We start from the raw sequence: 25,503 nt of genomic DNA on the forward strand, positions 1-25,503 counted from the left end.
GAGCAAATGATGCAGGAGGTCACACCATAAATCCTGGCAAAATGCAAAGTTCACAACCACAGTAGCCACATGCTCTGCTCACACCAGGATCCTTCTCAAAAGCTTTGGCTCCCTGGATCTCTGTCAGTGGAAGAGTCAAAACAGGGAAAGTTCAGAGGTTTTTACTTGTGTGGGATTGATAAGGCAAGCAAACCTAACCTGTTAACTTCCTCCCTCGTGTGCAGCAGGCTGGAGGTTCCCCCACAGGCAAGATGCACGTGTTGTACCAAAGGCCTTAAATTTGTCTGGGTTTAGTTAAAAACCTCTGTTGGTCAGCAGTGCTCTGCTACAGCAGCATGTTTCACAACCCCAGTTTGCTTCCATTCCCCCATGAGCAAGATCACATTCCCAAGGAAAGGCTGGACTGGACTGGGGGAGCCCTGGTCTGGCCCATGAGGGCACAGGATTTCCCAATTTATTCATGCCTGTCAGTTAACTCTCAAACTGAAAAGGATCATCATAGGTGAAGTTTCACTTCATTCCTTTGGGAAACATGCACCCTGGCTTTCTATGAGGGCCTGGCCTGTTAATTTCCTAACTGGAGAACCTGGGTGGGCAGGTGGAATTTTTGAACAACAAATGGTTACAAAAGGGCAAAGGCTAATTTGGGGGTTAGAGCGCTCCTTTCAGTCAATTTTTCTCCATATCTGATAAAAAAACACAAGCAGACACAACAGCTTAGCAAAGATGTTAGGTGTGAACACCTTCCAGAGCAGCTACAGGAGGCAATTCATCAGAGGCAGGATTAAAAACTCTTTTTTATTAAGTTCCCAGAGGGAAAATGCTTTTTGGACAGTGACTCCTGCTGGGAACATGCAGCCAGCACAGCTACACACCGAGCTTTGGAGAGCAGGGATGGTCCAAACCACACATGCAGGAAGGAGCTGGTGTTATCCCCATCCCCAGAGTTTGCACAGCATCCTCCTCTCTAGAAGTCCTTGGGGAAACGACTGGAGCTGAAAAACTTCTGCAGCCTCCTTGGAACAGAGCTGTGAAATACTGGGTGCTGAGCAGCCTCAGGAATGTTAGTCCCTGTCTGCAAGATAGTACAGAGTTTTTCACCCTAAGGCAGCACATTCTTGGCTTTGGTTTTCAAAAGTCTGCAGTGATGTACCAACTGTTTGGCACCAGCTGCAAGACAACGGTTGGCTCCTTCTGTTGAAGAGCAGCTATAGGTATGCATACCAGGGGCACCCACAGGCAGCTTGGCTTCCTGCTGGGTTTATCTCTAAACCATCAGAAAGGCACAAAACCACCATCTACATGCCAAAACATCAGCTCTGCCTTGGCACATCCAGTTCTTCAAGGATCCTTTTAACTCTCTCCAGGATGGTCCACACTTCTGCCATGGCACCTCGCCCTGCAGGGTAAGAGCAAAACCACATTGTGAAATCCAGGGTGGGGGCAAGTGTGCAAAACTGTCCCGAAAAAGTGTGTGTGGACCAAAATTCCCTATTTCACCTCCTTTCTCCAGCATAAACACTGTGTGATTTCAGTATCTTTTTGAAATGGTCTTTGCCTATACAAAAGACTTGCTGTTCCCATGACTCTGCAGTGAGACCCACAGTACAGAAAGCAGTCCTAGACTCCCACCAGCCTGAATCTTGGGAGTAACTCTTGGAGAAGGCTAAGTGCTGGACAGAACAAAAAGGAAAGCTTTTCCTTTCAGACTAGTTAGTTGCCAGATGAACATCTAATCTACTCTGTGCTGCTGCTTCCCTCTGAAATACTTTTTCAACTCAGGTTCAGAATTTTAAGCCCAGAGATGATTAAATCATCTTGTCCAACCTCATGTGCTGAACTCAGCAGTGGGAACTCAGGCCATTCACTTCTGTTATTTGCTTGGAGCTGAGGAAAGATGCTTTTCCCATAGGCATTTGTCTCCTCTGGAAGACTGAAAAGGAGTCTCTACTGAGTTTTTGTCCTGCTGGCTAATAGCTCTCATTATTTAAAATACAAACCTTATTGCTCAGCAGAAATTAGTTCTGGGAGGTTTTGTTTTCCTCTTTTTCAGACCTGTAAATCCCAGAAGGTCTGGAGCATCCTGTGGATGAGCTGCATGCAGATTTGGGCCCTTCTGCTCTCCTGACCTTGAGAAGCTGCATCTGGAAGGTGCTGCTGAACAAGAGACATTCCCTGACTGTCTCTGCACAGTTTGGCAGAGCTACACCCTTCCAGAACACTTCCAAGGCCTGCCTTCTTCCTCCACCACCCACTTCTCCAACATCTCTGGCAATTCACATCTGGATTTCTAGGTTTAGCAAAGCAAAATCTTGCTAAGCAGCCCATCTTACAGCACAGCTTATGCCTACAGGTAGAAATCTTCCAGGGTGCCCAGCCTGAGAAATCCAGCCAAGGATGATGATGATACTGTCAGTATGGAAACTATCCAAACAAGGAATTCAATTTAATTTAGTTTAACTCTCTTTGACCTGAACTTTCTGTCTAAAACCACCCATTTACTAAGGGAGAAAAATTAATCAGGTAAAGCTTGTAATGCAGAAACTTGGTGATAGTGAGGATCCGGGCACATTTCAGGTGAGACCAACCACATGGGTTGAGGAAGAGGAACCTCTCTTAGAGCAAAACAAACCACAATGTCAACAGACAAAACTGGTGCAAACTGAATCTCTTCTGCACCAGATGTGTGAGTGTTGCTACATGTTTTTTGGGTGGAACCCAGGCAAACCCCTGTGTGGATGGAACCCACAAAACCAAAATGAGAGTGGAAGAGGCTGTGGGGTGAAAGGCCTGAAAAAAAGAGGGGAAGAGGTGAAAAAGTCAGTGGTGGAGTACTGGGTATTCAGAGAGATGGAATCCATTACTGCTCTGCCATAATTTTCTTACAAATTGCCAGGAAAATCCTGGTGTTGCCAACAGGAAGATCTTGTTGTGAATTGACTCACAAACACAAGTGGAGTTCAGTCAGAGGTGGCTGCTCCTAGCACAGCTGTCTGTGCCATCCCTCTCCTCCAAGTTTCTTCAGGAGTTTGCTCTCACAGCAGAGACAGCTGAGCTGGATATGAAGAAATTTGATGTAATCACGTCTAAAATCCCAGTGGAAGGATAATCATCCAGGATATTTCAACTGATGCCTGAGTTACTTGACTACACTTACTTAATTGTAAATATTTCCTAGTCTTCAGATCAAAAAATACAATCTCTAGAGGCACTGCAGCAACCTAAGGATTCAAAAATTAAGCCAGCCTTGGAATTTGACCCTGAAGGACACTATAACATCCTGGCTTAGGTACAGACTGTTTATTGAACTGAAAGGGTGGTTAAAATCCTGCTGGAGTTGGGGTTTTTACACAAAAGTAGGAGCATTCTACTGTGCAGTTAATAGCATGTTTGCTATTTTGCTATTATGGCTGGAATTGGGGGACATTTTACAGACAATTTGTCCAATAAAATTTTAACAAAAAACCCAAATCCATTCATCCAAATGGTTTGTATCAAAACCACTCCCAAAAGTCAAAATACCTCCATTTAAAGCAGCTCCTAAAATGCAAATGAGACCATTTCAGTACTATTTCTTAGCATTGCAAGCTAAATCTAATGAATCTGACCATGACAACTTCCCCCACCCCCTCTTTCACTTCATAGATAAATCTGATATCAAAACCCCAAATCAAAACTCCACTGGGAAGCTGAAAAGTAACCCAGGCAACAACAACACAAAAGTTAAATGTGTGTCCAGCTACACCCTCAGCCACATCTTCAAAGGGCTCTTCTCACTGTCTGCTCTCAGGGACAAGATTTTATCCTGATGGCAGAGCTGATGAACTGAGGCAGGAGGAAAACAGCCCCCAGTCACAGCAGAGGGCAAAGTCAGGACACCCAAATCCCAGGCTGATAACATTCATGGCAGAGCTTCCCTTCTCTCTGATCTCCTCTCTTCTTGAACGAGCATTTCTGTTCAATATCAGGCTCATCTGAAAGCCTGGCTTGGATGGTCCCTTAAGACTACTTAAAAATTAATAAAGAGGAATAATACAGGGGAAAGCTTCAGCTTGTTTGTACAAACCCTGGCAGTTCAGCATCCCAGAGGCCACACAACAAAAGGACGCACGCCCCTTCGGGATGAGAGCAGCACTGGGGCAGGGAAAGGGTCAGAAGCCACGGAAAAGGACTGACCTTCATCTCCACACACGAGTTTCTTTACTACACAGGGGATTTCCGTGTAGCCAAAGCCTTTCAGCTGCTCCACCTGCTGAGCTGTGATGGGATGCTCCCACATGGCCGTGTTCATGGCTGGGCAGAAGAGCAGAGGTTTGCTCAGATCCCACGCGCGGATGACACAAGTCTACAAGAGAAGCCAAGAAATGGGTTGGATTTCCTCATTCCTTCCCATCCCTTTGCTGCACAGAATTGCCTTCCCAGCCTGGAGGTCATTTTGAGGTCAAAAGCCTCTATCTGTCAGTGCAGGTGGACTAACTCACAAGGCTGAGGCTAATTTGTATCACATTCCAGCAAAGCTCACGTCTGACAGGCAGGAAGGATGAGGGAGGCTACAAAGAGGATAGATCCCATCCCGCTATGGCCCAGGGCCAAGCGAGCAGCCCAGCCTGGAGCAAACCAAGCAGGAACAGGATGCACACAGACTGCCAGCCCTTGTGGGAGACAGAGAAGTTGAAGGGTGACCACAGTTCTTATCAGCTACAGTGAAATCCCTGGGCAACACTTCAGGTAAGCCAGCTGTAAAGATAAACACTGAAAGTTGGCAAGTGAGTCTTTTCGAACTTATCCACCAGCTGGTCCCATAACTTCTCATAGGGAAGCACTGCTGTGTCCGGGATACAAGCAGAGGATGACACAAACACATCTGGGCTGCTGCAGCAGACGCTGGCAGATTACAAACTATCTGGCAGCAGCACTTCCAGATAACCCAGTATCACCTCATCTCCTTAAAAAGATAAATGTTGCTTGTTCTTAATGCAATGCCCATCAGTTTCCCCAGGCCTAGCAGCGTTTAAGTCACGCAAATGAGCTTCCCAGTGAGCAGCAGTCCCTGGTGCAGGGCTCTCCTTGGATCAGGATCCTTATAGGAACCATGCCCATCCTTTTTATATCCTGTGACTTGAACCCTTCCCACCACAAGGACATCTGCTGTAATCTTTTCTAAACTGCCAACCAGCACCTCCAGCACTTGCTTTCCTTTCCTGGAGCTACCTCTTCCTTTCATCAGGCTCCCTGAAAAAACTGGCAGGAGTCTGTGAAGCCATGAATCCCTGATATCTTTCCTGAGCTCTTCCCTCTGCTAAACCATCAGATCCATAGTACTGAGGGGATCCAGAAGGACAAGACATTGCTTGTCCCTCCCACAGCTCTTTCTGACTTCTCTCAGAACCCCAGTAATCTAATCCGGGTGGATTTTGTTCATTTATATGCATTTCTTACCCAAAAGGCTGTTGGTCATGCAGATCTGCTGCTTCCTGAGAGATCTTTTGTGTGGTTAATGCCTGGCCACAAAACAGTCAGCCCCACTGAAGGTTCTCAGCACCCAACAGAGAAGCACACTCTCTTTTAATACACTTTCTGATTTGCCTGAAAAGCCTAAAGAGCACTTTCAATACCAAAAAAACCAAGCCTGAACAAGCAGAATATTCTATAGCTGAGACTGGAAGTTAAGTAAACCTGAGCATGTTTGAATGTCTGTGCTATGTTAGGTGAGGAGGTGATGAGGTGGCAGGAAGTAAAGAGTTTTATCTAATCTCACAGGTGTCTTTCCAGATTACATCAAAAAAATGCAGAGAGGAACTCAAAGTGACTGTGTGTGTGTATGTGCTTCTGTTTATGAATGAGAGAGTGTGGAGGAAGAAATAAGTACCATCCCCAGAAAAAGCAGGAAAAGCACAAAGTGGGGACTAGGAAATAACAGAAGAGACTGAGGAATGGGAAAGGATGTAGGTCAGGGAAGGAAAGATCCACTGTTTGAGAAAGAACAGGGGAATCATCCTGAGGAAGAGAGAGACAAGCAGATGGAGGCAGAACATGCAAATCTCGCTGTTCATGATGCTGCAGAAGCACAATTTTCCATGAAGGAAAAGGTCAGGCAGTCCTGAGAGCTGAGAGGAGTGGCAGGCAGAGCCCCAGTTACTCACCAGTAGGTTGTCACAGATGCCACTGGCAACCTTTGCCAGCGTGTTGGCATCCAGAGGTGCCACCACCATCAGGTCAGCCCAGCGCCGGAGCTCGATGTGCAGGACGGGGTCCGACCGACCCTTCCACAGCTGCGGAGGAGACAGGATGGAGATCACCAAACCCTCACAGGGAACGCTGGGAACAACGGGCACTTCACCAATCCCACCTCACAAAACACACTCCTGCGTTCAGGGAGCACAGTTAAGGGATGGCAGTGATGTAGGGCGGTCCTTTCCCCACAAAGACAATTCATACATCTGATAACCACAGATTTCAGCTCACATGAAAGAGCCTTCCCTGTCCACAGCATCCCTCAGCTTTGGAATTGTTCCTAAGAGTTCCCTTAACACATATCACACCTGTGCAGGGAAAAGAGCTCCATCCTACCAGCCAGCTGAAGCCAGGTAGGACCAAAACGGGGGCACATTTCCTAGGAAACCCATGTGATTTATAAGCTTCACACTGAAGTGAAGCTTTCCACCGGCTTTTAATGAGGTACAGACCCCTAATTGTACAAGTCACTTTTAATTAGGCCCTGGCACAGGTTGCCCAGAGAAGCTGTGGCTGCCCCATCTCTGGAAGTGTCCAAGGACATGTTGGATGGGGTTGGAGCAACTTGGACTAACGGAGGGTGTCCTGGCCCATGGCAGGAAGCTTGTACTGGATGAGTTTTGAGGTCCTTTCCAACCCAAACCATTCTGTGATTGTTTCCCATTGTAAGCATTCCATGCCTGCTTTCCAGTGTGCCAGCAGACCTCAAAGCCTGACCTGTACCTCTCCTATTACCCTACTGAGGATTCCTCAGAAATAACTGCCTGGAGCTGTAGCACTCTGGGATCCAGCAGATCTCTACAAATCTCTAGACCAGCCAGAAAGCTTCCTGGCCACTGCCATTGGCATGTCTCTCTCCTCTTAAAAGTGATACTCGTGTGAGTGCATTGGCAGGAGTAGTGGTAAAGAGTAGAGCACCTTGTACTAGGATCACTACTGCAAAGTAGGGATAGAATGTATGGGAAAAAAGGGTCTTCATGCTTATACAATGAACCTCTCCATACTCAAGGACTCTCCAAGTGCGTCAGCAAAACTGTAGTCAGGAGAAAGAGCCATTTTACAGGGTGTAGAGATGTTCACAGCCCTGACAGCTGAGCTAAGGGAAGAAGCTGCTGCTGCCTTCGTGACAAGTATGACTCACGACGAGCACCAAACACGCTCACCACAGCTCTGCAGTGGCTTTCTCGACATTTCCTGACACTCCTCTCAGAGCAGCTGATTCCAGAGTGGTGAGAGAGCACTGCCTGCTGTGGGTCTGCTGAGGTGGGACAAAATCCTCCAGTACATCAGGGCAGCCTCTTTCTTCTTCCTCATTTACATCACGGTCTTCGAAAGCCATATTCCAAACATACATTACTAGACCAAGGAGTGGGTCCTAGCCCAGGATTGAACAAGAACTAAGTGTGGTTTCTAGCAAAGAAACTTAGATGAGTGCTTCTGTTTGCAAGAACAACTCACCTGCCATTCATCTTCATCGCCATAGAGGGTGACAGGAATCTCCTGAGCGTTGTAGAAGTGCTTTGCTCTCTCAGTAGTGACCACCTTCACCTCAAGCTAAGCAGAAAAGAACAAGACCAATGGTTAGATTTGAGGACAATTTTGAAAGCTGTGTGGATTCTCAGAGGACCTTGCCTATTCAAAGCTGAAAGGCCAAGCCACCGCAGATATCCACAGGAGCCAGAGACTCATTTCATGCCAACCTAAAATGGACAGGTTCCCACCTGCCAAACATGTTCACAGCAAGGACAGCAGAGAGGGCAGTGCAGGTGACAATGAGGTGCAGTTCTGCAGGGAACTTCAAAGGGAAGAAGCAGCAAACCAAAGCCCTGTGAAACTGAAAGATGCCCTTTAATCCCCACACATGCCTGCCAAAGGGAGGAAGGGAGCATCTCGCCTCAGTGGATTCCCTGAACCACAACTGACAAGGTGGCACTGCCAGGACTGCTCTTCCCACACTGGGAGCCAAGAGGAAGCTCCGTGCCAAGAGAAAGCTGAGTGATCAACGTAGGTGCTGAGAGACACGGAGGTATGCTGGGGCTCAGCACCCACCTCTGCTGCACAAGGCTTCCCAGAAAAGAGCAGCTTTGGAACACAGAGTACGGTTTCCTGGTTGAATGGATCATGTCCTGCACCTCTCTCTGCCTCCTTTTGCCCCACCTCTCTTGCTCCATGACCTCCTGACCCCAAAAGTGGGGAAGAAGCCAGAGACTGTGGGATGCTACATTTTAAAAGTGTTAATCAGACTTGCTGATCTTACCAGAAGCAAGTGGGAGTTGTGTCTTCCAGCTATCCTTCCTATCAAAGCAAGGTGGTGGGAAGAGGAAAGCCTCTGTGTAGGTATGTTCATAGCACAGCATTTTTGTGCAGTAAACCAGTGCCTTCCACAAAGAGAGACTGGGTGAAAGAATATGAAGGTTGTCTCTGAAATCTCAGATAAACCTGCAAAGCCAGGGGAACCTTCAGTTATTGTTATATACTGGGGAAACTCTATCTCATCCCTCAGATCTGAAACACATGCTTATGAGGTGCTAAGGTGAACTTCTCATTTCCTGCAGAAAACAGATGGAAAAAGGTTTTTTTCCCCTGGTTTCTACCTGTCCTGTGACCTGTAGCACTGATAAATGCTGCCAACAGCTCCTGCCACAAGCAGTGAACCGTAGGTGCCCTGCACACACCAGGACCAGCCCCAAATCAGAGGCAGTGTCTGAGTGGCTCTGCACGCCCTGATCCCCCATGGAACTGGACTTCCACCTGCAATTCCTTCCAAGGATATTCCTTAAACCAGTCAACAGGCAGGCCACCACAAGGAAAGAATACTCTGAAAACTTGTAATGTGGAAGATGCACCTCAGGCCACTGATTACAGTGAAAAATATCCCTTTTCCATGGTATTATCCACTTCCAGCTACTGCCTGTTCCTTCCAGCAGTTCACAGAACCCAGTGTGTGGTGTGAGATGGAGAGAAACCAAACTCACCAGCAGCTTCTGCCTCTTGGAAAATTGTGGCTTGAGGTAGAAAACTGATTAAGCACTCGGTGTGTGCACCCTTGCTGAAACCAACTGCTGGAAACCTCCAAGTTCTCTGCAACAGGAGTGGCTGACGTGACAAACCACATTAACCCAGCTCCCAACACCATTTATTCTACTGGGAATGGGGCAGTGTTGATTCCCTGCGGGCTATATGAGCAGAATAACAGCTGGGAGCAGAGCAAAATCCCAGCCTTAGCATATTGTGGTCCTTGGTAATTTCCCCCATTTCCTGAAGGGAAAGTCAAGGGAAAACATAGCTGCACGTGACACCAGTTTTTGGTATTACGTATCTGCTTCTTTGCCTCTTCTAAATGTCTGCTCTTTTCCGAGTGACCCTGATTTGGAATCACAGCTGTTTGTACTGTTTTTGAGCGTGAAGATCATATTCACAAGCCATGAACTAACTGTATTATTTCCATGCTAACCTCACCCCACAGGAAGCTGCCCCGAGCCAAGCAGCAGCACCCACAAAGGTGCTAACGCCGCTCTCTGCAGCGCCACGGGCCTGGGTGAGGTGTTAACCTCAGGCTGCAAGAGAGTATTTACTTGGGGATTTTTAAAGAGCACTGTGCAGTTTGAAGGGGTATCTCTCGTCTCTGAAATGGTACCATTAAAAAAAAAATAATTATCTCTTCCAAGCATAAGCTCAGGATTAGAGAACAGCTCTGGTTTTTGAGCATTGCATCCAACCCACTGCAAGCCAGGACATACCAGAGGGATGTTCAAGGACTCTGAGTGCTGGTGACTCTGCCACTCCACCAAGAAAACCGCTCTATGAGTTAAATATTCTCCCTAATGAAGGTTTTCTGCTGGGGTGGGTTCCTGGTTCCCTTGTTCTCAGCAAGTCCTTCAAGTCTCTCCAGCTATGCTGCAAAGAGATCAGTGTTCAAATGATCACTTTAGCCTACATAGTTTGTTGGGTTTTTTTCCTATTTACCTGGCACACCCTCTGTTTGCCCATGGATATCTTAATAAAGGCAGTCTAGCCACACTCAAATTCCCTCAGTGGAGACAGCTTAGATTAGTTAGAGGTCTTTGGCTTAGACCACTTAACCCAAATCTCCAAAATAAAACTTCACTGCAAAATTGCTCTCCTGTGTTCAAAGCAACACACTGCTGCTCTCTGTTAGAGGATTCTCCCGGCACAGCCCTTTCTGCTCAGGTTAAGGGTGTGTGTGATTATTTTTTAATAACTTTCTCAGTTTTGACAGCAAAATCTTCCCACACAGCCTGACCACAAGCGAATGAGCAGCTCCCCTGTTAAATGGCACTTACAAGCCAATGTAGAGGCTGCCTGGCACGTGCACAATGAAGTGACATGGTGTGATTTAAGCCTAAAGTGCAGCTGACATCCTGTAGCTTCAAGGACAAAACATCTCACCCACAGAAAGGTTTGTCCTTGCCTTTCTTTATCACAGGATCACAGAATGGTTTGGTTTGGAAGTGACCTTGAAGGTGATCCAGTTCCATCCCCCAGGTTGCTCCAAGCCCTGTCCAACTTGGCCTTGAACACTTCCATGGATGGGGCGTCCACAGCTTCTCTGGATAACCTGTGCCAAGGCCTCACCTCCCTCACAGGGAAGAATTTGTTCCTAATATCTAATCTAAACTTGTTAGTATAAACTGTTTCAGCTTAAAGCCACTCCTCCTTGTTCTGTCCCTCCAGGTCCTTGTCCAAAGTTCCTCTCCACCTCTCTTGGAGCTCCTTTAGGGACTGGAAGGGGCTCCAGGGTCTCCCAAAAGCCTATTACTAACCAATATCCTGCCAATATGATTTTTGTCATGGTGTGCCTGCCACTGAAAAACTCTATGAATGAGGTGTGTGAGATGATGAGACCCTGTGCTGTCTCTCCACCACACCAGGTGCAAGGACAATAACATGCACCCAATCGAAATTTCCCAGATCTCCAAAGAGGTTAAACAAAAAGGCAATGCACTGGAGTCACCCTCGAGAAGATGTTAAAGTTTAATGAGCAGCAAGATCACCCTGCCAAGTCATTCACCACAGATCCTTTCAGCCAAAACATCAATTTAAACTAACTACTCCAGTTTCAAGCCTTTGACCACACCTCCTTTGGTACAAAGGCCTTCCTTCGCCTCCTGCCCTACCTCAACAAGAAACTGATGCAACAGCCTTGTGCAGGACCCAACAAACTCAATGGAAAAGTTACACTGACTCAGCAGGCCTTGAAATCACAGCAGAAATTAGTTACTAAATAATTTTTATTAATAAATTTAGTGTTAGAAACTCCTGGACGTTTCACTTTTGCTATTTATGCAACTAAAACCTAAAACCAGTGGCCACAAAGTCTGCACCAGATGTCATGGTCCTCTGGGTCTGCACAGAGAGTTTGGGTCCAGCTGCCTGCAGCTTTTAATTATGAATCAAACACTCAGAGAGAAGGAGGGGTTTGACTCACATTCCTACGGTGGATCATTTGCATTCTGCCTGTTACCCTCACAAAAGGATGTTCCAAGCACCAGGAAAAAAGGAAAAGAGACAACAGCCAAGGTAATCCAAGAGAGAGAGGATTAGAAGATCCATATCTCTGGCTCTGTGCTGATCACTCCCTTTCTTGGTATGGCTTTTCTTTGTTCTTCTTACTTCAGGTGCAGACCTTTGACTTCACTAATCACTTCGGATCAAGCAATAAATTAATTCAGACTTCTCTCTGCAACCTGTACTGGAGTACTGTACTGGAGTACTCCCCTCCAGTACTCTTTCCAGCTTGGATACCAACATAAACCAGATAAATCAGCACCTCTCGTGCCTCTACTCAATGCATTCACAAGATAAAGCCTCCCCAAACATTCTAAAGGATATTCATGAAGCAATCTAACCAGTATATCTCCGATTTAAGTGCTCCCTCTTGCTTCTGCCACTTTTTCATTTTGCTGCTCCAAAATATCTGCTCCATTTCTTAAAAGTTTCCTCTAACTTTATTCTACAGCAGAAAAAAGCGTGTTTCCCTCCCTGATCAGTTACCAGTGGCCTCTGCTGGGCACTTCTGTTAATCCAGATAATTAAGAGTAAAAAAAAAAAAAAGTGCACAGACTCATATAGCAGTGTGTATTTTCTATTTCTGGTTTCACAAGGTCTGGTTCCCCCTCTCTTGGTCAGACAGCAGCGTTTATATTTCAAAAATCCATATCCCACAGATGGAAAACTGCAATATCCTGGAGATTTCAAGTTCTAGGTGCATCACCTCTGTCTGCAGCCACATCTGGCAATTTGACTGACAAGGGCAAATTCCAGGAAAAAAAAAAATCCAAAGCCAAGACCTATTCAAGTGTTAATTGATAGGGGGAAAAAAAACTAGTTCTTAAAAGCTGGAAGAATTCTCCTTCAAAAAATTGTTAAACTGAAGGGCTCCAAGGAGGAACTTTTCATTTCAGCAGGGGCCATGTGATCTCTCCTCAAAAACAGGGTAACTCCAACTTTACAAAGCTCCACCAACAGCTTTTACTTACCCCAGGGATTTTCAGCAATTCCCCGACGAGCAGGGGCAGCTTCAGAGCAGCCACACTTCCAGTCACCCCCACCAAGACATGGAATTTCTTCTGTGGCACGGATGAGTTTTTTCCTGCAGGAATCCCTGGTTCCAGTGGGGAGACAGGCTCCATGCTCCAGTCAAACTCTGCAAGCACAGAAAAACAAAGACACGGGACTAACAGTGCCTCCAAGCACAGCAGGGCTCCAACCCCAACATATTCCAGAGGGCCCAGATCCAAACCTGGACTCTGCAGGGCTCAGAGTAGTTCAAAACAGAGTCTAATCCACAAAGCTTTCAAGCACCAGCAAACCTTTAAACCCAGCTTAATGTTTAATTACAAATTTCTCTCAGATACTGTTAACACACCTCTAAAATCTGTACTAGGAGGCCAAAAACGTGCTCTGCTAACCCCAGCCATAAAAACAAAGAAAATATGCTCTCACACATTGAACATGGTCCAGAATTTAGGATAAATACCTTTCACATCAAGTGCTGCAAAGACATACAACCCCTAGCTGAGCTGCTTTCTCCTTGTACTCCTGGTGGATAAAAAATTCAGGGAGATGTATTAATATTTAAAAATTTGAGGTCTCAAGGAAAGCATAATCATCCTATTTCTTATTGTATTCCTAAATACTTAGAGCAGCACTAGAAATTATTCCCTAGCAGCTTTAATTCAGGTCTCCCACCTCCTCCTGGCTTCCCTGAGCTGCTGCCACACCAGTAAAAATCACAAATGACTGTTCTGGTGAGGAAATCATTAGAATTGATACAAATATCTCCAATATCAAAATATCATCAATTAACAAGTAATTAGCAAAGAGTAAATTCAGTCCTTGAAAAATCATCATATTCAGTGAAGTTTGTTCCGTTTCAGTGATGTTATTATTAAGACAAAGCTGCTTGGAAGCACTTTGGGTGGAACAAAGATGAAGAAGAAGATGTTTAGGCTGCCCTTATTTTTGGGACCAACTCGGATGTTGGAGTGAGGGGGCTGGATTCCCCAGAGAGAGGAATTTCATAGGATCACCGAAGGGTTTGGGTTGGAAATCAGAGGTGATTCAGTCCATCCCCTGCCATGAGAAGGGACACCTTCCAGGTTGCTCCAAGTCCCATCCAATCTGGCCTTGAACACTTCCAGGGACGGGGCAGCCACAAACCTGTGCCAGAACACCAAAGGGAAGAACTTCTTCCCAATATCCCACCAACCCTTCAGTCACTACCAGGAGCAGGTTAACTTGGGATCCTTCATGGTTGTGCAGCAGTTATGTGGAATTCTGAGCCCCTCACCCAGACAAACACCCCTTCTAACCCCCTCACACCACCACCACCACCTTCTTTTTCCATGCTCTGCTCAGAATTAACACGTTTAACTCCAGCCCCAGAAGTTTCTCAGCGTGTTTATAAAATGCATTACCAGGATAAGAGCCCAGTTTCAGCTATGCTGATTAGCAAGGGTAATTAGAGGTGAGAAAATGTAGCAAGCACATTGGCTGGGGGATTTTAATGCTACTACATGCTTCATACATTCATCTATATCTAATTAAAATTAGAAAGGTATTGTTGATTTATAAATAATTTAAAAAATTATTATCTAATTAAAACATCCTTAGGATGCTTTCCAAATTTCCCTTATGATTCCTAAATGACAATTAATTCTCCAAAGCATCCACAAATTAAAGCCTGGAGAATAAGAAGTTAGGCACCTTTCAAAACACGTTCTAAATTATAAAAATTATGAAACAATTATAAAACCGGTAAAATAACTATAAAATACTAGAAATTATAAAATCATAAAATACTGTTAAAATTACAATTGCAAAACAATGGGAAAAAGGTAGAAGTGATAAAAATTATAATGAAAGCTGTAATTATAATAGAGACAATATTATTATATATGTAATCTATAATAATAGATTATATATTTACATATATAATTATATATTATTATATACTACATATCAATATGTTGTAAAAATATATAATTAAATAATAAATCACCATATAATAAATAATATATAATATAATAAAATATATTTTATATTATAAATAATATAAAAACATATATAATATACAATAATATATATTGGTTTACATATATTATATATGAAATATATAAAATATAATAAAAATAATATTGTCATATATAATATATATTGTTATATACAATATATAATAAATAGTATTATATACAATATATAATAATTTATAACAATAAAATAATAATATATGATATGCACAACACATATATAATAATGATATTAAAGTTCTGGGTTGTGCTTTTCTCTTACCCAAATACAGCTCTGGGGAAACAGCCACTAGAAAACAAGCAATTTAGAGGCCTCATGCGTTATTTGAACAGATATTTTAATGCTGTAGCGATGCTCGAAATAGCTCCAAAACGCTGCAAAAAGGCACGCACAGAGCAGCGCCGAGAACCCCCCTGCGGGTTCCCAGAACATAACAAGCAACGTTTCTATACCGGCGGAGGCAGGACGGGCGCGGTCCGGAACGACGGCAGGGCGGCAGCCCCCGAGCTCCGTCCGCAGGGGCCGCGGGCGGCGGCGGCAGCGCGGCCTGAGGGCGGCCCGGCCCGCGCGGGGGCCGCCGGGAAATGGCGCCGATTGGCGGCGGGCGGAGCGGGTGTCATGGCGGGTGTCATGGCGGCCTCCGCACCGCCCCTCACGCTCCCCGTCCTGCCCCCACGGCCCCACTGCAGCCCGCCAGGGAGGGCTTTGTGCCCCTCGGTGCCACAGTTGCCCCCACGCCAGGGATCTCGCCCAGGGCTGGCACGTGGGTGGCTTCAGACTGCTGAGGAAGTTGTTTAAGGGGGATTCTGGCTCGTGGCAGGGTTTTGGCAATAACAGAGGGCAGCAAAACTCGCTGCTGGGGGGGGGCATAAAAGGCGTGTTGAGGAGAGGAGAGGGTCTGAGGTCCCCTCAAGTGGCAGCTCCAGGTGATATCTGAGCCCATGGAAGTGCTACAGACAAGGAGGGAAACCTTTCCTACAAGGATTGAGGGCAGCCACACGGAGCTGGCAGGGGAACGTGGGCTAAAGAATCACTTATTGCCTGAGGTGCAGACAGGACAGGGGAGAATGCCTTCAAAATTAAAGGGAGTAGGTTTACATGGGATACTGGGAAGAAATTCTTCCCTGTGAGGGTGATGAGGCCCTGGCCCAGGTTGGCCAGAGAAGCTGAGGCTGCCCCATCCCTGGAAGTGCCCAAGGCCAGGTTGGATGAGGCTTGGAGCAAACTGGACTAGTGGAAGGTGTCCCTGCTGGATATCTTTGGAGTCCCTTCCAACCCAAGCCATTCCACGATTATGTGAGCACAACAGATCTGGGGCAGTGTGTGGTCCACAACCCTTTCCAGATAACTGCTGCTTTTAAGCTGTATTTGGACATCCCTGTAATATCAGCTACAAGCAAGCAGCATGAAAGGCAAGAGGCAGAGAGCTCTCTTTTGCTGACTGCAGGACATAGGAAGCAACAGGGAGACATCAGGAAACCCCCAGGTGTGATCTATCCAGAGCTTCCTCTTGCCCAGCGGCAGGAACACCCCCTTTCTCCCACCCTGTGGGCTTCAGGAGCACCCCGCTTTGATCACTACCACATCAGCCCCACCTTAAGCAGGGACATCTTAAAAATAATCAAGGTGAGAACAGAGGGTAGAGTTTCCAACCCAGCTGGTGTCACAGGGGCACATTTCAGCGCTCACACACTCAGGAGACACACCGGAGAGGAGGGGTAGGTGCTGAAGCAATGTCTGTTAGTTACAGCTCGTTACAGTTATTATTGATGCATCTTATTGTCAATGCAAAAGGTGAAGTCACTTAATCCATCATTTCTCAGACACGGATGACAGAGCACATGGTTTGGCAGAGTAAGTTTTAGGCGAGCTAGAAATGGATTGCACAATATTTAAACCTGATTAAACATAATAGGCTCAGCAAAGGATTACTTTTCTCCTGACATTTTATACATAAATATATACACACACACGCACAGACAGGCATTTTATCAATAGCTGCATTTTAGTCTGGTCAAGAGATGACTGCCTACTGCATAATGACTGAAGTGGTACCTTAAAAAGGAAACTAGTCTTGGTGTGCTTTGCTGGAGAAGAGAAGGTCCTTTTTGGGGTGATTCTCAGGGGTAGGGGTCACATCCAAGCATCACTGGGGGGCTGGAGGGGATGGGTGAGGGGCTGGGGACTCACATAGCCCTGGCTGGTGGCACACCAAGCTCCTTCCCTGTGCAAGGCAGGAGATACTGGAGCTAAGGAAGGGGCTGGATTGGATTCTGTTTGGACTGCTTTTCAAGGACTTGGGAAAAAAAATTGGCATATTTAAAGTGCATTTAGAGTTGAAAAGCATCTCTGAGAAGTAGCTTTCCTGACTCCTGCCCTGCAGCATCCATCCCATTTATGATCCCACTCAGTCTTTTCCAGGGTGTGCTAATCACTCTCCCCAAGAGGTGTTAGTCTGAGCTCAGCTGCCTCTTGCTAGGGTGCAGGATCATTATTTAATGCCCACCATCCCCAAACTGGGCAGGATTCAGGGCTGGCAGGGATTTCTGCACCAAGAAAACACATGGCCACATCTCACCACGCTTTTTAGGAGCGCAAGTAAGTGGGAATCCTTCCTGCCAGCCTGGAGGTTTCCTGAAGAGCCTTTAATTAGCATATGCCTCCAAGGCTAGGAGGGACAAATCTTGGCCTGGCTATTTCTGTCATCAGGGAGACTGCTTGGATTTGGGGTGGCAAGATTTGACCCGCAGCCTTGCCCAAGAGTAGGTCCTCTGAGGAACGCTCTGCTGCTTTTACAACTGCTTTTCAAAACAGAAGCCTTTTAAAAATAACAGACTCAGGATGCAGAATCCAGAATGGGACAGTTGTATCCCGCAGGGAAAACCTGTCCTTGCTCCCCAACACTCACACACACAAACACACACATACACACACAGGTCCTCCATGTCAAAGTGTGTAAACTACTCACTTACAACACCACACACTGAGAGAAGTTGTAGATCCTGAGCCAGGGTGTAGATTAGGAATCTCTTGGCTTCCAGCATATCAACAGCAGGATTGAGGGTTTCTCATTCCCCCTCCCCTTTTTTTTTTTTTTTGAATGCTAAATCAACCAGCCACCTGCTAGTTAAAAAGCAAAAAGAAAAAGGAGAATTCCCAGGACTGTTTGCCCTTGCTGAAACAACGGCAAGTGGCTGGACATTACCAACTGAAAGAGAAAACTCACACATGTCAGAAACCTGTGGTTCAGGGCTTATTCCAAGAGGGAAGATGGGTGCTGGTTGCTGTTTTTCCCTTTTCGGGGGTGTGTGGGGGGCTTTTGGCTGATGAGGTTCTAATTTACACCTATCACCACAGTAATTAAAAAACCACCACTGTACACTATTCCACAGAGAAAAAAAAAGACGTGAACAGACACTGACTACCACGCACAACAAGAGCCCTGCAGGTCAACTCACAGCCTCTTCAGAATGAAAAAGAAAGGAGAAAATAAGAGCTCAAAAGAAGGGAAAAAAAAAAAAGGAAAGAAAAAAATCCCAAAGGATCTCATTACGAAGACGGGAAAAGAACCACCACTATGGTACACTCCAACTTTCTGAAACAGCTGCAGAAACTCGCTCAGCCTTCTTCCTCCTCTCTTCCCCCCCCCCCCACCCCAGCTCTTCCTCCTGAGGACAGAGTCCTGCTGCTCACATCTCGTTGGAGTAGGTGTAGTTGGGGGTGGCCGAGTACTGCGTCTCGTGCTGCATCATCGCGCCCTGTGCCGCCCCCATGGCCGCGTTCTGGGCCGCCTGCTGCACGTGGGGGTTCTTCCATGCCCCCGTGGTCCACTCCTCCTGCGCTTTGCTGAAGCTGCCGCCGCTCCCCCGATAAAACTTGTGCACCTGGAGGGAAAATCCAGAGGGGCTGAGTGCCTGCAGCTGGCGCTGAGCTCCCAGGGGGGCAGCGAGGGCCCCCCCAGAGCAACGTGTCACACCCATTTCTCCTGCCATACCATGGTGAGAGCGATGAAGGAGAAGACTGCCATGGCCGTGAAGAGCACGGTGGGGATCAGCATCACCACGGCTGACCCCACGTTGGTCCCAAAGAAGGAAATCGCTGCAATCCAGCCGCTGCAAGGAGATGAAAACAACCAGCTTTCCCAAATTGCCAGCATCCTTCCCAGCTCTTCAGACCATCCTCCCCAAGGCAAGAAGCACCGAATATGTTAAAACATCAAGCACTGGGGATGTTAAAACACCATGGTGACCACCCTTGCGCCCAACACAGAAGCATTTTCCTTACCAGACCCCCCATCCAGGGATTCCCACCGCCTGGATAATGCTGATCACCAGCTGGGCCATGAAAGTGAAGAAGAAGGCCATGAAGCTGAAGGAACTGTCTGTCCTGCAAGAGAGGGCTCGGTCACTCCCTGCACCTCCATCCCTGCTGTGCTTCGAGGGGATGCTCCTATGTCTCAGACCCGGCTGTGATTTAGCAGGAGGGTGGTGAGAAGCAAAATTAAAGGCAAAGGAAAAACTGCAAGAGGCTGAAGGTGGTGAAGGGGCACCTGGGAAAAGCCCACGGGGGCACCAGACCCTCTCCATGGCTCGGCTAGCTCTGCACATTGAACTTGATGACATCCATGCTGGGACACAGCTCTTGGCTTACACCACCCCACATGGGGAATAAATACATCCCCAGACTTCTAGATTTGGGAATCAACCTCAGCAGCTCGGATAACCCATATAAACACCTTGAGGACTTGTGGAAAAATATGAAAGAAGCCTCAAGGATGAGAGAGAGGGAGAGCTGCACCCCAACTGCATCCTCACCAGTCTCCCCCGCTGCTGCACAGAGGCACATGGAGGGTGCTCTTACATCACATGGTTGGGGGTTTGGCCCTCGGGAAATCCCAAACACCCTTGTTTTGAAGGTTAGAAAGTAAAGCTAAAAAGGCTGGACAAAAAGAAATTCCCCTAGTAATTTAGGCAACGCCCCAGGCTAACCAGTGATGGTTTAGGAAGGAAAACAAGGCAAAAAGAAGCCAGGCTCAGGTGCGACCACTTACTTGAAAGCTTTGTAAATAGGTCTAAACCAGCAGACATAGGAGCAGGGCGTAAAGAGAATGAGCCAGAGAATTGCCAGTCCAAAATTTACAGCTCCGCCGCCTCCAATGAGCCACGCGAGGCAGCCCACGAGATTCACTGCCAAGGTGATGCTGTTCACTGCAAACACACACACACAGAGCAGAGTAGCACGGACACAAGGATGGCAGTGAGATATGAGAGACCCTGACCCCAGGGATGTGGCCTCGGAGCCCTGCCCTAGCCAGATTTCCCTTAAATTAAGCTGGGAGCACATTCCCAGGCTGGCTGAGCCAAAGAGGGTCAAACCTCAGCTGAAGAGTAGGAGGAAAATCAATATATTACTCGGACTTGTAATTCCTTAAGCAGGTCCAGGGCTCTGAGGATTAGGAAGAGCCACATTCTCCCACTGCCATAAAGCCAGAACATGTTTCCACTAATGGAAGGAAACTGGAGGAATCAAAATGAAGCTTTTTTTTTACTTACTCCAGATACAGTTTTGCTGAAGGAGCTTGTGCAGGAGTTCCCCAAGTATCGCTGAACTCCTGGCCCCGCCTCACCAGTTCAGGGGGCGACACATTTCCCTCACCCACCCGTGCTTGGGGTCAGGCCACACAAGGGCTCTGACTATGAATCCCAGATCAGCAGACACAGGACAAAGCAGAGAATGCTCAGCTGCATTCTGACGCCTCCGAGTTCGGAGAATGATTCATTATTTTGACGAGAATGAAAACCCTCCCACCATCGCCTGCCCGAGAGCTGCAGCTGGCAAGGAAAGGAGCTCAGCTGCCTGGGCTGCCCTAAAGAACACCAAAAGGACCTTCCTGCCGCTCTGTCCTACATATCTGAGGAGGTATTGGAGAGAAAATGACCCAGAGAGGAGCTCTGGAGGCAGAAACCAAGGGACAGTGACTGGCTTCAAGAGCTGGTGCTTGTGCTTGTGCTGTGGAGCAAGAACCAAACTCTGTTACAATAAGAGGAAGAACACCCAGAGTGGGATGAGGAGGGAACTGAAGATCTCTGAGACAGCTTCCCTAAGGAAGCACAGCTTTTTTTCACTCCCCTTACTAAGACAAGCTACACCAACCCTCCTCACATGATGAAGTTACCCCAGGGTCACATTCCTGATGGGACACAGTCCTGGGGGTGCCAGCCTGGTGCTGTGCCAAAAGCAGGAACACTCTGACCTCTCTGGTGCCAGCTCAGCTCTTCATAACCTGCCTCCAAAGCACAAGGCACTCCCTGGGCACTCATGCTTCCAAAGTTCAGGGAAAACACCTCATAAGGAAACTAAACTTCTAAAACTGATAAGGGAACTTCTGAAAAGAAATTAAATGCTGATGCCAGCTTGCCCCAAGCTGCACACATATGTTTCCACCTATGTGATCTGTCCCTCTGGCTCTATTCCCTGCACAGGGTTGGTGAGGAAGAGAGATCCAGGATAGTTTGAAGAGCTGGAAGCTGGTGACAGCTCTGTTAGCACAGCACGGCACACACAGGCATGCAAGAGGAACAGGCAAGCTCCGGGAAGCCTCGGGCTCCCACATTTTGGGGAGCAGGCACACCAGCCCTCCAGTCTGAGCCGTCTCCTCCTTGCAGTGAGATGTCAACATCACCACTGATGGCTCTCAGACACTGAGCCAGCTCTGCACCTTCGTCCTGGAGGTCAGAAGGGCTGAGACCCACGGGGTGCTGCAGCCCAAGTCCCATTCCTGGATTATAACAGGAAGCACCAAGGCCTGGAGGGGGTTCCCCTGACCTTGCCCTGCTCTTTCAGCTGGCGGCTCCAAGAGGAGCAGCCTTTGGAGAGGCAAAGGAATCCCACCCCAGCCATTCCCAGCCAGTGACTCACACATCCAGAGGTAGTAAAGTCGCTTGGCCATGGTCCGATGCTGTGGCGGGATCTCCGCATCGAAGTCCTGGTAGAAACATGGCTTCAGGGGGATGAACTTGGGCAGGGGAGGGAAGTTGTTCACTTTTTCTGCAATGAAAAGTTTCATCACTGTCGGGCACAGCCCAGAGCTGAACAAAAACCGAGAGGCTTCCTAATTAGCCCCAAGAATTGACGAGTTTCACACAGGAATTAAGGATTTCCCAGGGAAACCACCACCAACCCACCAAAAAGGATCAAATTCAGCCCTCGCTGGCCATGTGGATCCTGCAAGCGTGGGCACCCACCACCCCACTGGGACTAATGGGGTTACATGGCCAGTAAAGCCCCTGATGGGTTTCAGAGCCCACCCGCATACCTGCCATGCTGGCACACACTCAGCCTCTCTGCTCCTCAGGAAAAGTACTTGGGAACAATGTGTGAGCTTTAGCAAAGCTGGAGGAGAATGAGAGAAGAGGTGATTGAAGTGGTCAGGACCCTCCCTGAGAGCCTTCACTTTCCCCCCTGCTCCAAAACAACTCAAGGACAGCACAGTTTGCTTCATTTCTGTGACACTCTAGACTATCACACATCCAGGCTGGCACCTGGTTGGCAGGGGGATAAATCCCAGCTCCTCAGGCTGAGGCTTACACACCATTTAAGGCAGAAGATTACGAGAGGATCCAGTGATGTGGGGCCTCTCACTCCCGAGTGACCTACATCCAGGAGAGGGCCAGGTGGGACAGCAGGGAAAGGAGGTAGCTGTGGGCAGCTTGAAACCCCCAAGTTCATTACCTGGCCCCAAACTGATTTTTTTTTTTTTAAATTATTATTTTTGCTAAATTCCAGCACAGGGTACTGTCTAGCTGCCTTGTAGCTCCCATCTCTGCAAGCCAAAGCCAAAAACCAGTCTGAAAAGGGAACAGGGAAATCAGAGCAGGGAAATCAGCTGGAAAAAAAAAATAAATCAGTGGCGATTGTCACTAATGAATCACTTGAGTGCCTGGCTTAACGATTACTCATGTAGTTCGACCATCCCAGATCATTCAGCTCTGTCCCAGAAGTGAAAATTAAGGCGAATTACAGTAAAAATTAAGAGCTGAGGTTTTAAATAGAAGCGTGAAGATGGCGTATCCCCACCTGCCTGCAAGTTTTGCCCTCTCTCAGCTATCCGGGCAGAGCTGGCAGAAGCCAACACACTTCCCAAGACACGGGGTCCTGGCGGTTGGTGCCTGGGGCTCCCCGGAAGATTTAGGGGCTCTCTCCAGGGGTCTTCTCCCACCCTCCAAGCATCCCCCAGTACCAAAGACACAGGCCAGGCACAGCAAACCCCCGCGGCTCGCCATCTCTCCCAACATCCGCCGGTAGCCCCCGGATGATTCCATCCCGCCGGTGCTATAAATACGAGCTCCTCGGGCGCGGTGACGTCCCACCGGCCGCCCCCACCCACGTGTACCGGGAGCCGGGACACACGACCGGACGCGCCCCCCCGGCCCGACACCTGCGCCGCCGTGGGGAGAAAACACCCAGATTTTGAATAAATCGGGTGGCTTGTTTTTTTTGCAAAATTGCGGGGATGTAATTGAGGGGGGGGAGGGTTGAAATATGGTGGAGGGGTTGAAAAATGGGAGCGCTCATCACACGGGCGATGGCACGGAGGAGAAACCCCTCTGGTGCGTGGCGTGGGTTTGGGGAGGGCAGGCAGGGCTGGGCTTCGCCGTGAATTGCCAGGCGTGAAGCGCTGCGTGCTCTACGCGCCCCCACCTCAAAGCCGGGCGCCGGCTGCCAGCCGCGGCCTGGCTCGGCGAGAAGGGCGGCTCGCCCCCCGCTCGGTTCCCGCTGCACTCACGCGTGTGCGGGGTCACCGTGGATGCCCCCACGCCGCGCATCCCTCTCCGAGAGGGGTGCAGAGCGGGGCGTCGGTGTAAAGGGCGGTCATCCCGCTCGGGGGGAACATCCAGCGCCCTCCCCCCGAGGCATTCCCCCCTCTGCACGGCCCCGGGACTCACCCCGCGGCGTGACCCGGCCCCTCCGGTCCCCGGCGGGTGGCGGCGGCCGCCCGCCCGCCCGGTGCTGCTCCTGCCGCAGCGACCGCGCTCTCGCGAGACTGCAGCGCCGCCGCCGCCCGGTCTATGGGCAGCGCCGAGATCTCGCGAGAGCACCCGCCGACGCTGTCCAGGGTCCTGATGCCGCCGGCCGGAGGGGCGGGGCCAAGGGGAGGGGCGGGGCCAAGGGGGAGGGGAGGGGCCAAGGGGAAGGGGCGGGGCCTCGCGAGGGGCTCTGTAGGAGTGGGTGCTCTATAGAAGTGGGGGCTCTATAGGAGTGCTGGCTCTGTAGGAGTAAGGGCTCTATAGGAGTAAGGGCTCTATAGGAGTGGGGGCTTTATAGGAGTGAGGGCTCTATAGGAGTAAGGGCTCTATAGAAATGGGGGCTCTATAGGAGTGCGGGCTCTATGGGGCAGGGGTGCACTGACCCCTACTCGGCGCATGGCAAGCTCCACGTGGGTAGAAGACCAGCCTCTGTGGGGCAAGGGCTCTGGGGGACAGCCTCTGGCAGGGCACGCAGGCTCCCTGTACCCAGGAGGCAATGGAAAGCCAGCAGGTCCCACTGGCAGGGACAGATTCAGGTCACCTGGTGTCCACGCCCTGCTTCACATCCTGTGCTTCACTCTGGGAGCAGTATTGATTAATGGCTTCACTGCATGAGGGGCAGTGGATATGTTGATTGCTTTTGCTGGCAGTGTCAAGGTCGGGATGCAGAGGGCAGGGGAAGGGACTGGATTGATTCGCAGATGGACTAGGACAGGGATCAAAAACTCCTAAAGAGGATATAAATCCCAAATCAGCCTGAGGACGCCACAGGCAGCGTCCATTGTCCTCAGTCCTCACACGGAACTCTGTGCACACCACTTGGACCTCCTGCCTCAGGGCTTGTGAGAATATCAGTGTAGTGGCATGAAAATGGCTTTATTTGACAACTAAATTGTCCTCCCTTCCCAGGGTCCAACCTTGAGAATCACAGAGGGGCAACAAAGACAACATCCCACTACAGGAAGATGTGAAGAGCAGGGCAAGGAAGCAGCAAAATCTCTTTACACCAGGGAGTCCTGGTCGCCAAACACCCTCAGCAGGGGAACGCCTTTGCTGTGGACATCCAAGGAAGGAAACCTGGCAGAAACAGGGAAAACGCCTGCTTCACAGATGGTAAAGTGGAGGGAAGCAGGAAAAAAGTGTGCCACAGATGACCCCTGTAGCAGGGGGCCCAGCTGTCCACTCTGACCTCCTTCTGGGTCTTGGACCCTGAGCTGTTGCCTGCAGAGAGTGGGGCCCCTCATGCATCCAGCTCCATCCCCTGCCTGGCAGCAAGGAAGGAAAGGGAGAAGGGGATGGGGTCATAGATTCCCATTCTTGCCAAGCACCACTACTTGCCCACATGTGAGACCTCACAGGGTTGCTCCAAGCCTTGCAGAGCCACCCTGGCTGAGCACCCTGGGGATTTGGGGCTTGTTTCTTGTCCCTTATTTATTGTTTCTTGAGCTTTCTCTCACCTAAATTGCCCCCCTCCCCGCTTCTCTGCTGCCTCAGGCCACCCAGTGCTTTTCCATCCCACTGAGGCTTTGGGAATGTCCAGTTGCAGAGCTACTCCTTGCCCTCAGCATCACCACATTCCTCTGGTTATCCAAGCAGAGTTATTCAGGATTCAAACAGATGTGTGTTCCCCTCACTCACAGGGAATGCCTTGGGAGCCAAGGGGATAACAGAGGGGCAGGGGAAGAGCCTC

At 48.7% G+C, this 25,503-nt stretch overlaps 2 protein-coding genes across 5 annotated transcripts; both read right to left on the reverse strand.

The window, feature by feature from the left end:
• Positions 1 to 784: 784 nt before the first annotated feature.
• On the reverse strand, positions 785 to 15,354 carry PPCDC (phosphopantothenoylcysteine decarboxylase). Of its 4 annotated transcripts, none has more exons than XM_051770324.1 (7): positions 15,049 to 15,346; positions 13,235 to 13,296; positions 12,735 to 12,901; positions 7,693 to 7,788; positions 6,144 to 6,272; positions 4,177 to 4,345; positions 785 to 1,399 (listed from the first exon to the last, which is right to left on the reverse strand). In XM_051770324.1, exons 3-7 carry the CDS (start codon positions 12,885 to 12,887, stop codon positions 1,314 to 1,316), a joined length of 633 nt encoding a protein of 210 aa, XP_051626284.1. In that variant the 5' UTR covers positions 12,888 to 12,901; positions 13,235 to 13,296; positions 15,049 to 15,346; the 3' UTR covers positions 785 to 1,313. The 4 variants fall into 4 exon arrangements, with proteins under 4 accessions (XP_051626284.1, XP_051626285.1, XP_051626287.1 ...); XM_051770325.1 differs by having other exon boundaries at positions 15,240 to 15,330; XM_051770327.1 differs by lacking the exon at positions 13,235 to 13,296 and having other exon boundaries at positions 15,240 to 15,354.
• A 1,152-nt stretch (positions 15,355 to 16,506) lies between these two features.
• Positions 16,507 to 23,843, reverse strand: SCAMP5 (secretory carrier membrane protein 5). The gene is made up of 7 exons (XM_051770332.1): positions 23,733 to 23,843; positions 22,103 to 22,179; positions 21,706 to 21,834; positions 19,838 to 19,994; positions 19,072 to 19,173; positions 18,782 to 18,899; positions 16,507 to 18,671 (listed from the first exon to the last, which is right to left on the reverse strand). Exons 2-7 carry the CDS (start codon positions 22,107 to 22,109, stop codon positions 18,477 to 18,479), a joined length of 708 nt encoding a protein of 235 aa, XP_051626292.1. The 5' UTR covers positions 22,110 to 22,179; positions 23,733 to 23,843; the 3' UTR covers positions 16,507 to 18,476.
• Positions 23,844 to 25,503: the final 1,660 nt, after the last annotated feature.

The sequence above is a fragment of the Manacus candei genome, unplaced genomic scaffold (assembly GCF_025592945.1).
Source record: "Manacus candei isolate 608988 ecotype Guabito, Panama unplaced genomic scaffold, ASM2559294v1 h1tg000119l, whole genome shotgun sequence".
Lineage (NCBI taxonomy): Eukaryota > Metazoa > Chordata > Aves > Passeriformes > Pipridae > Manacus > Manacus candei.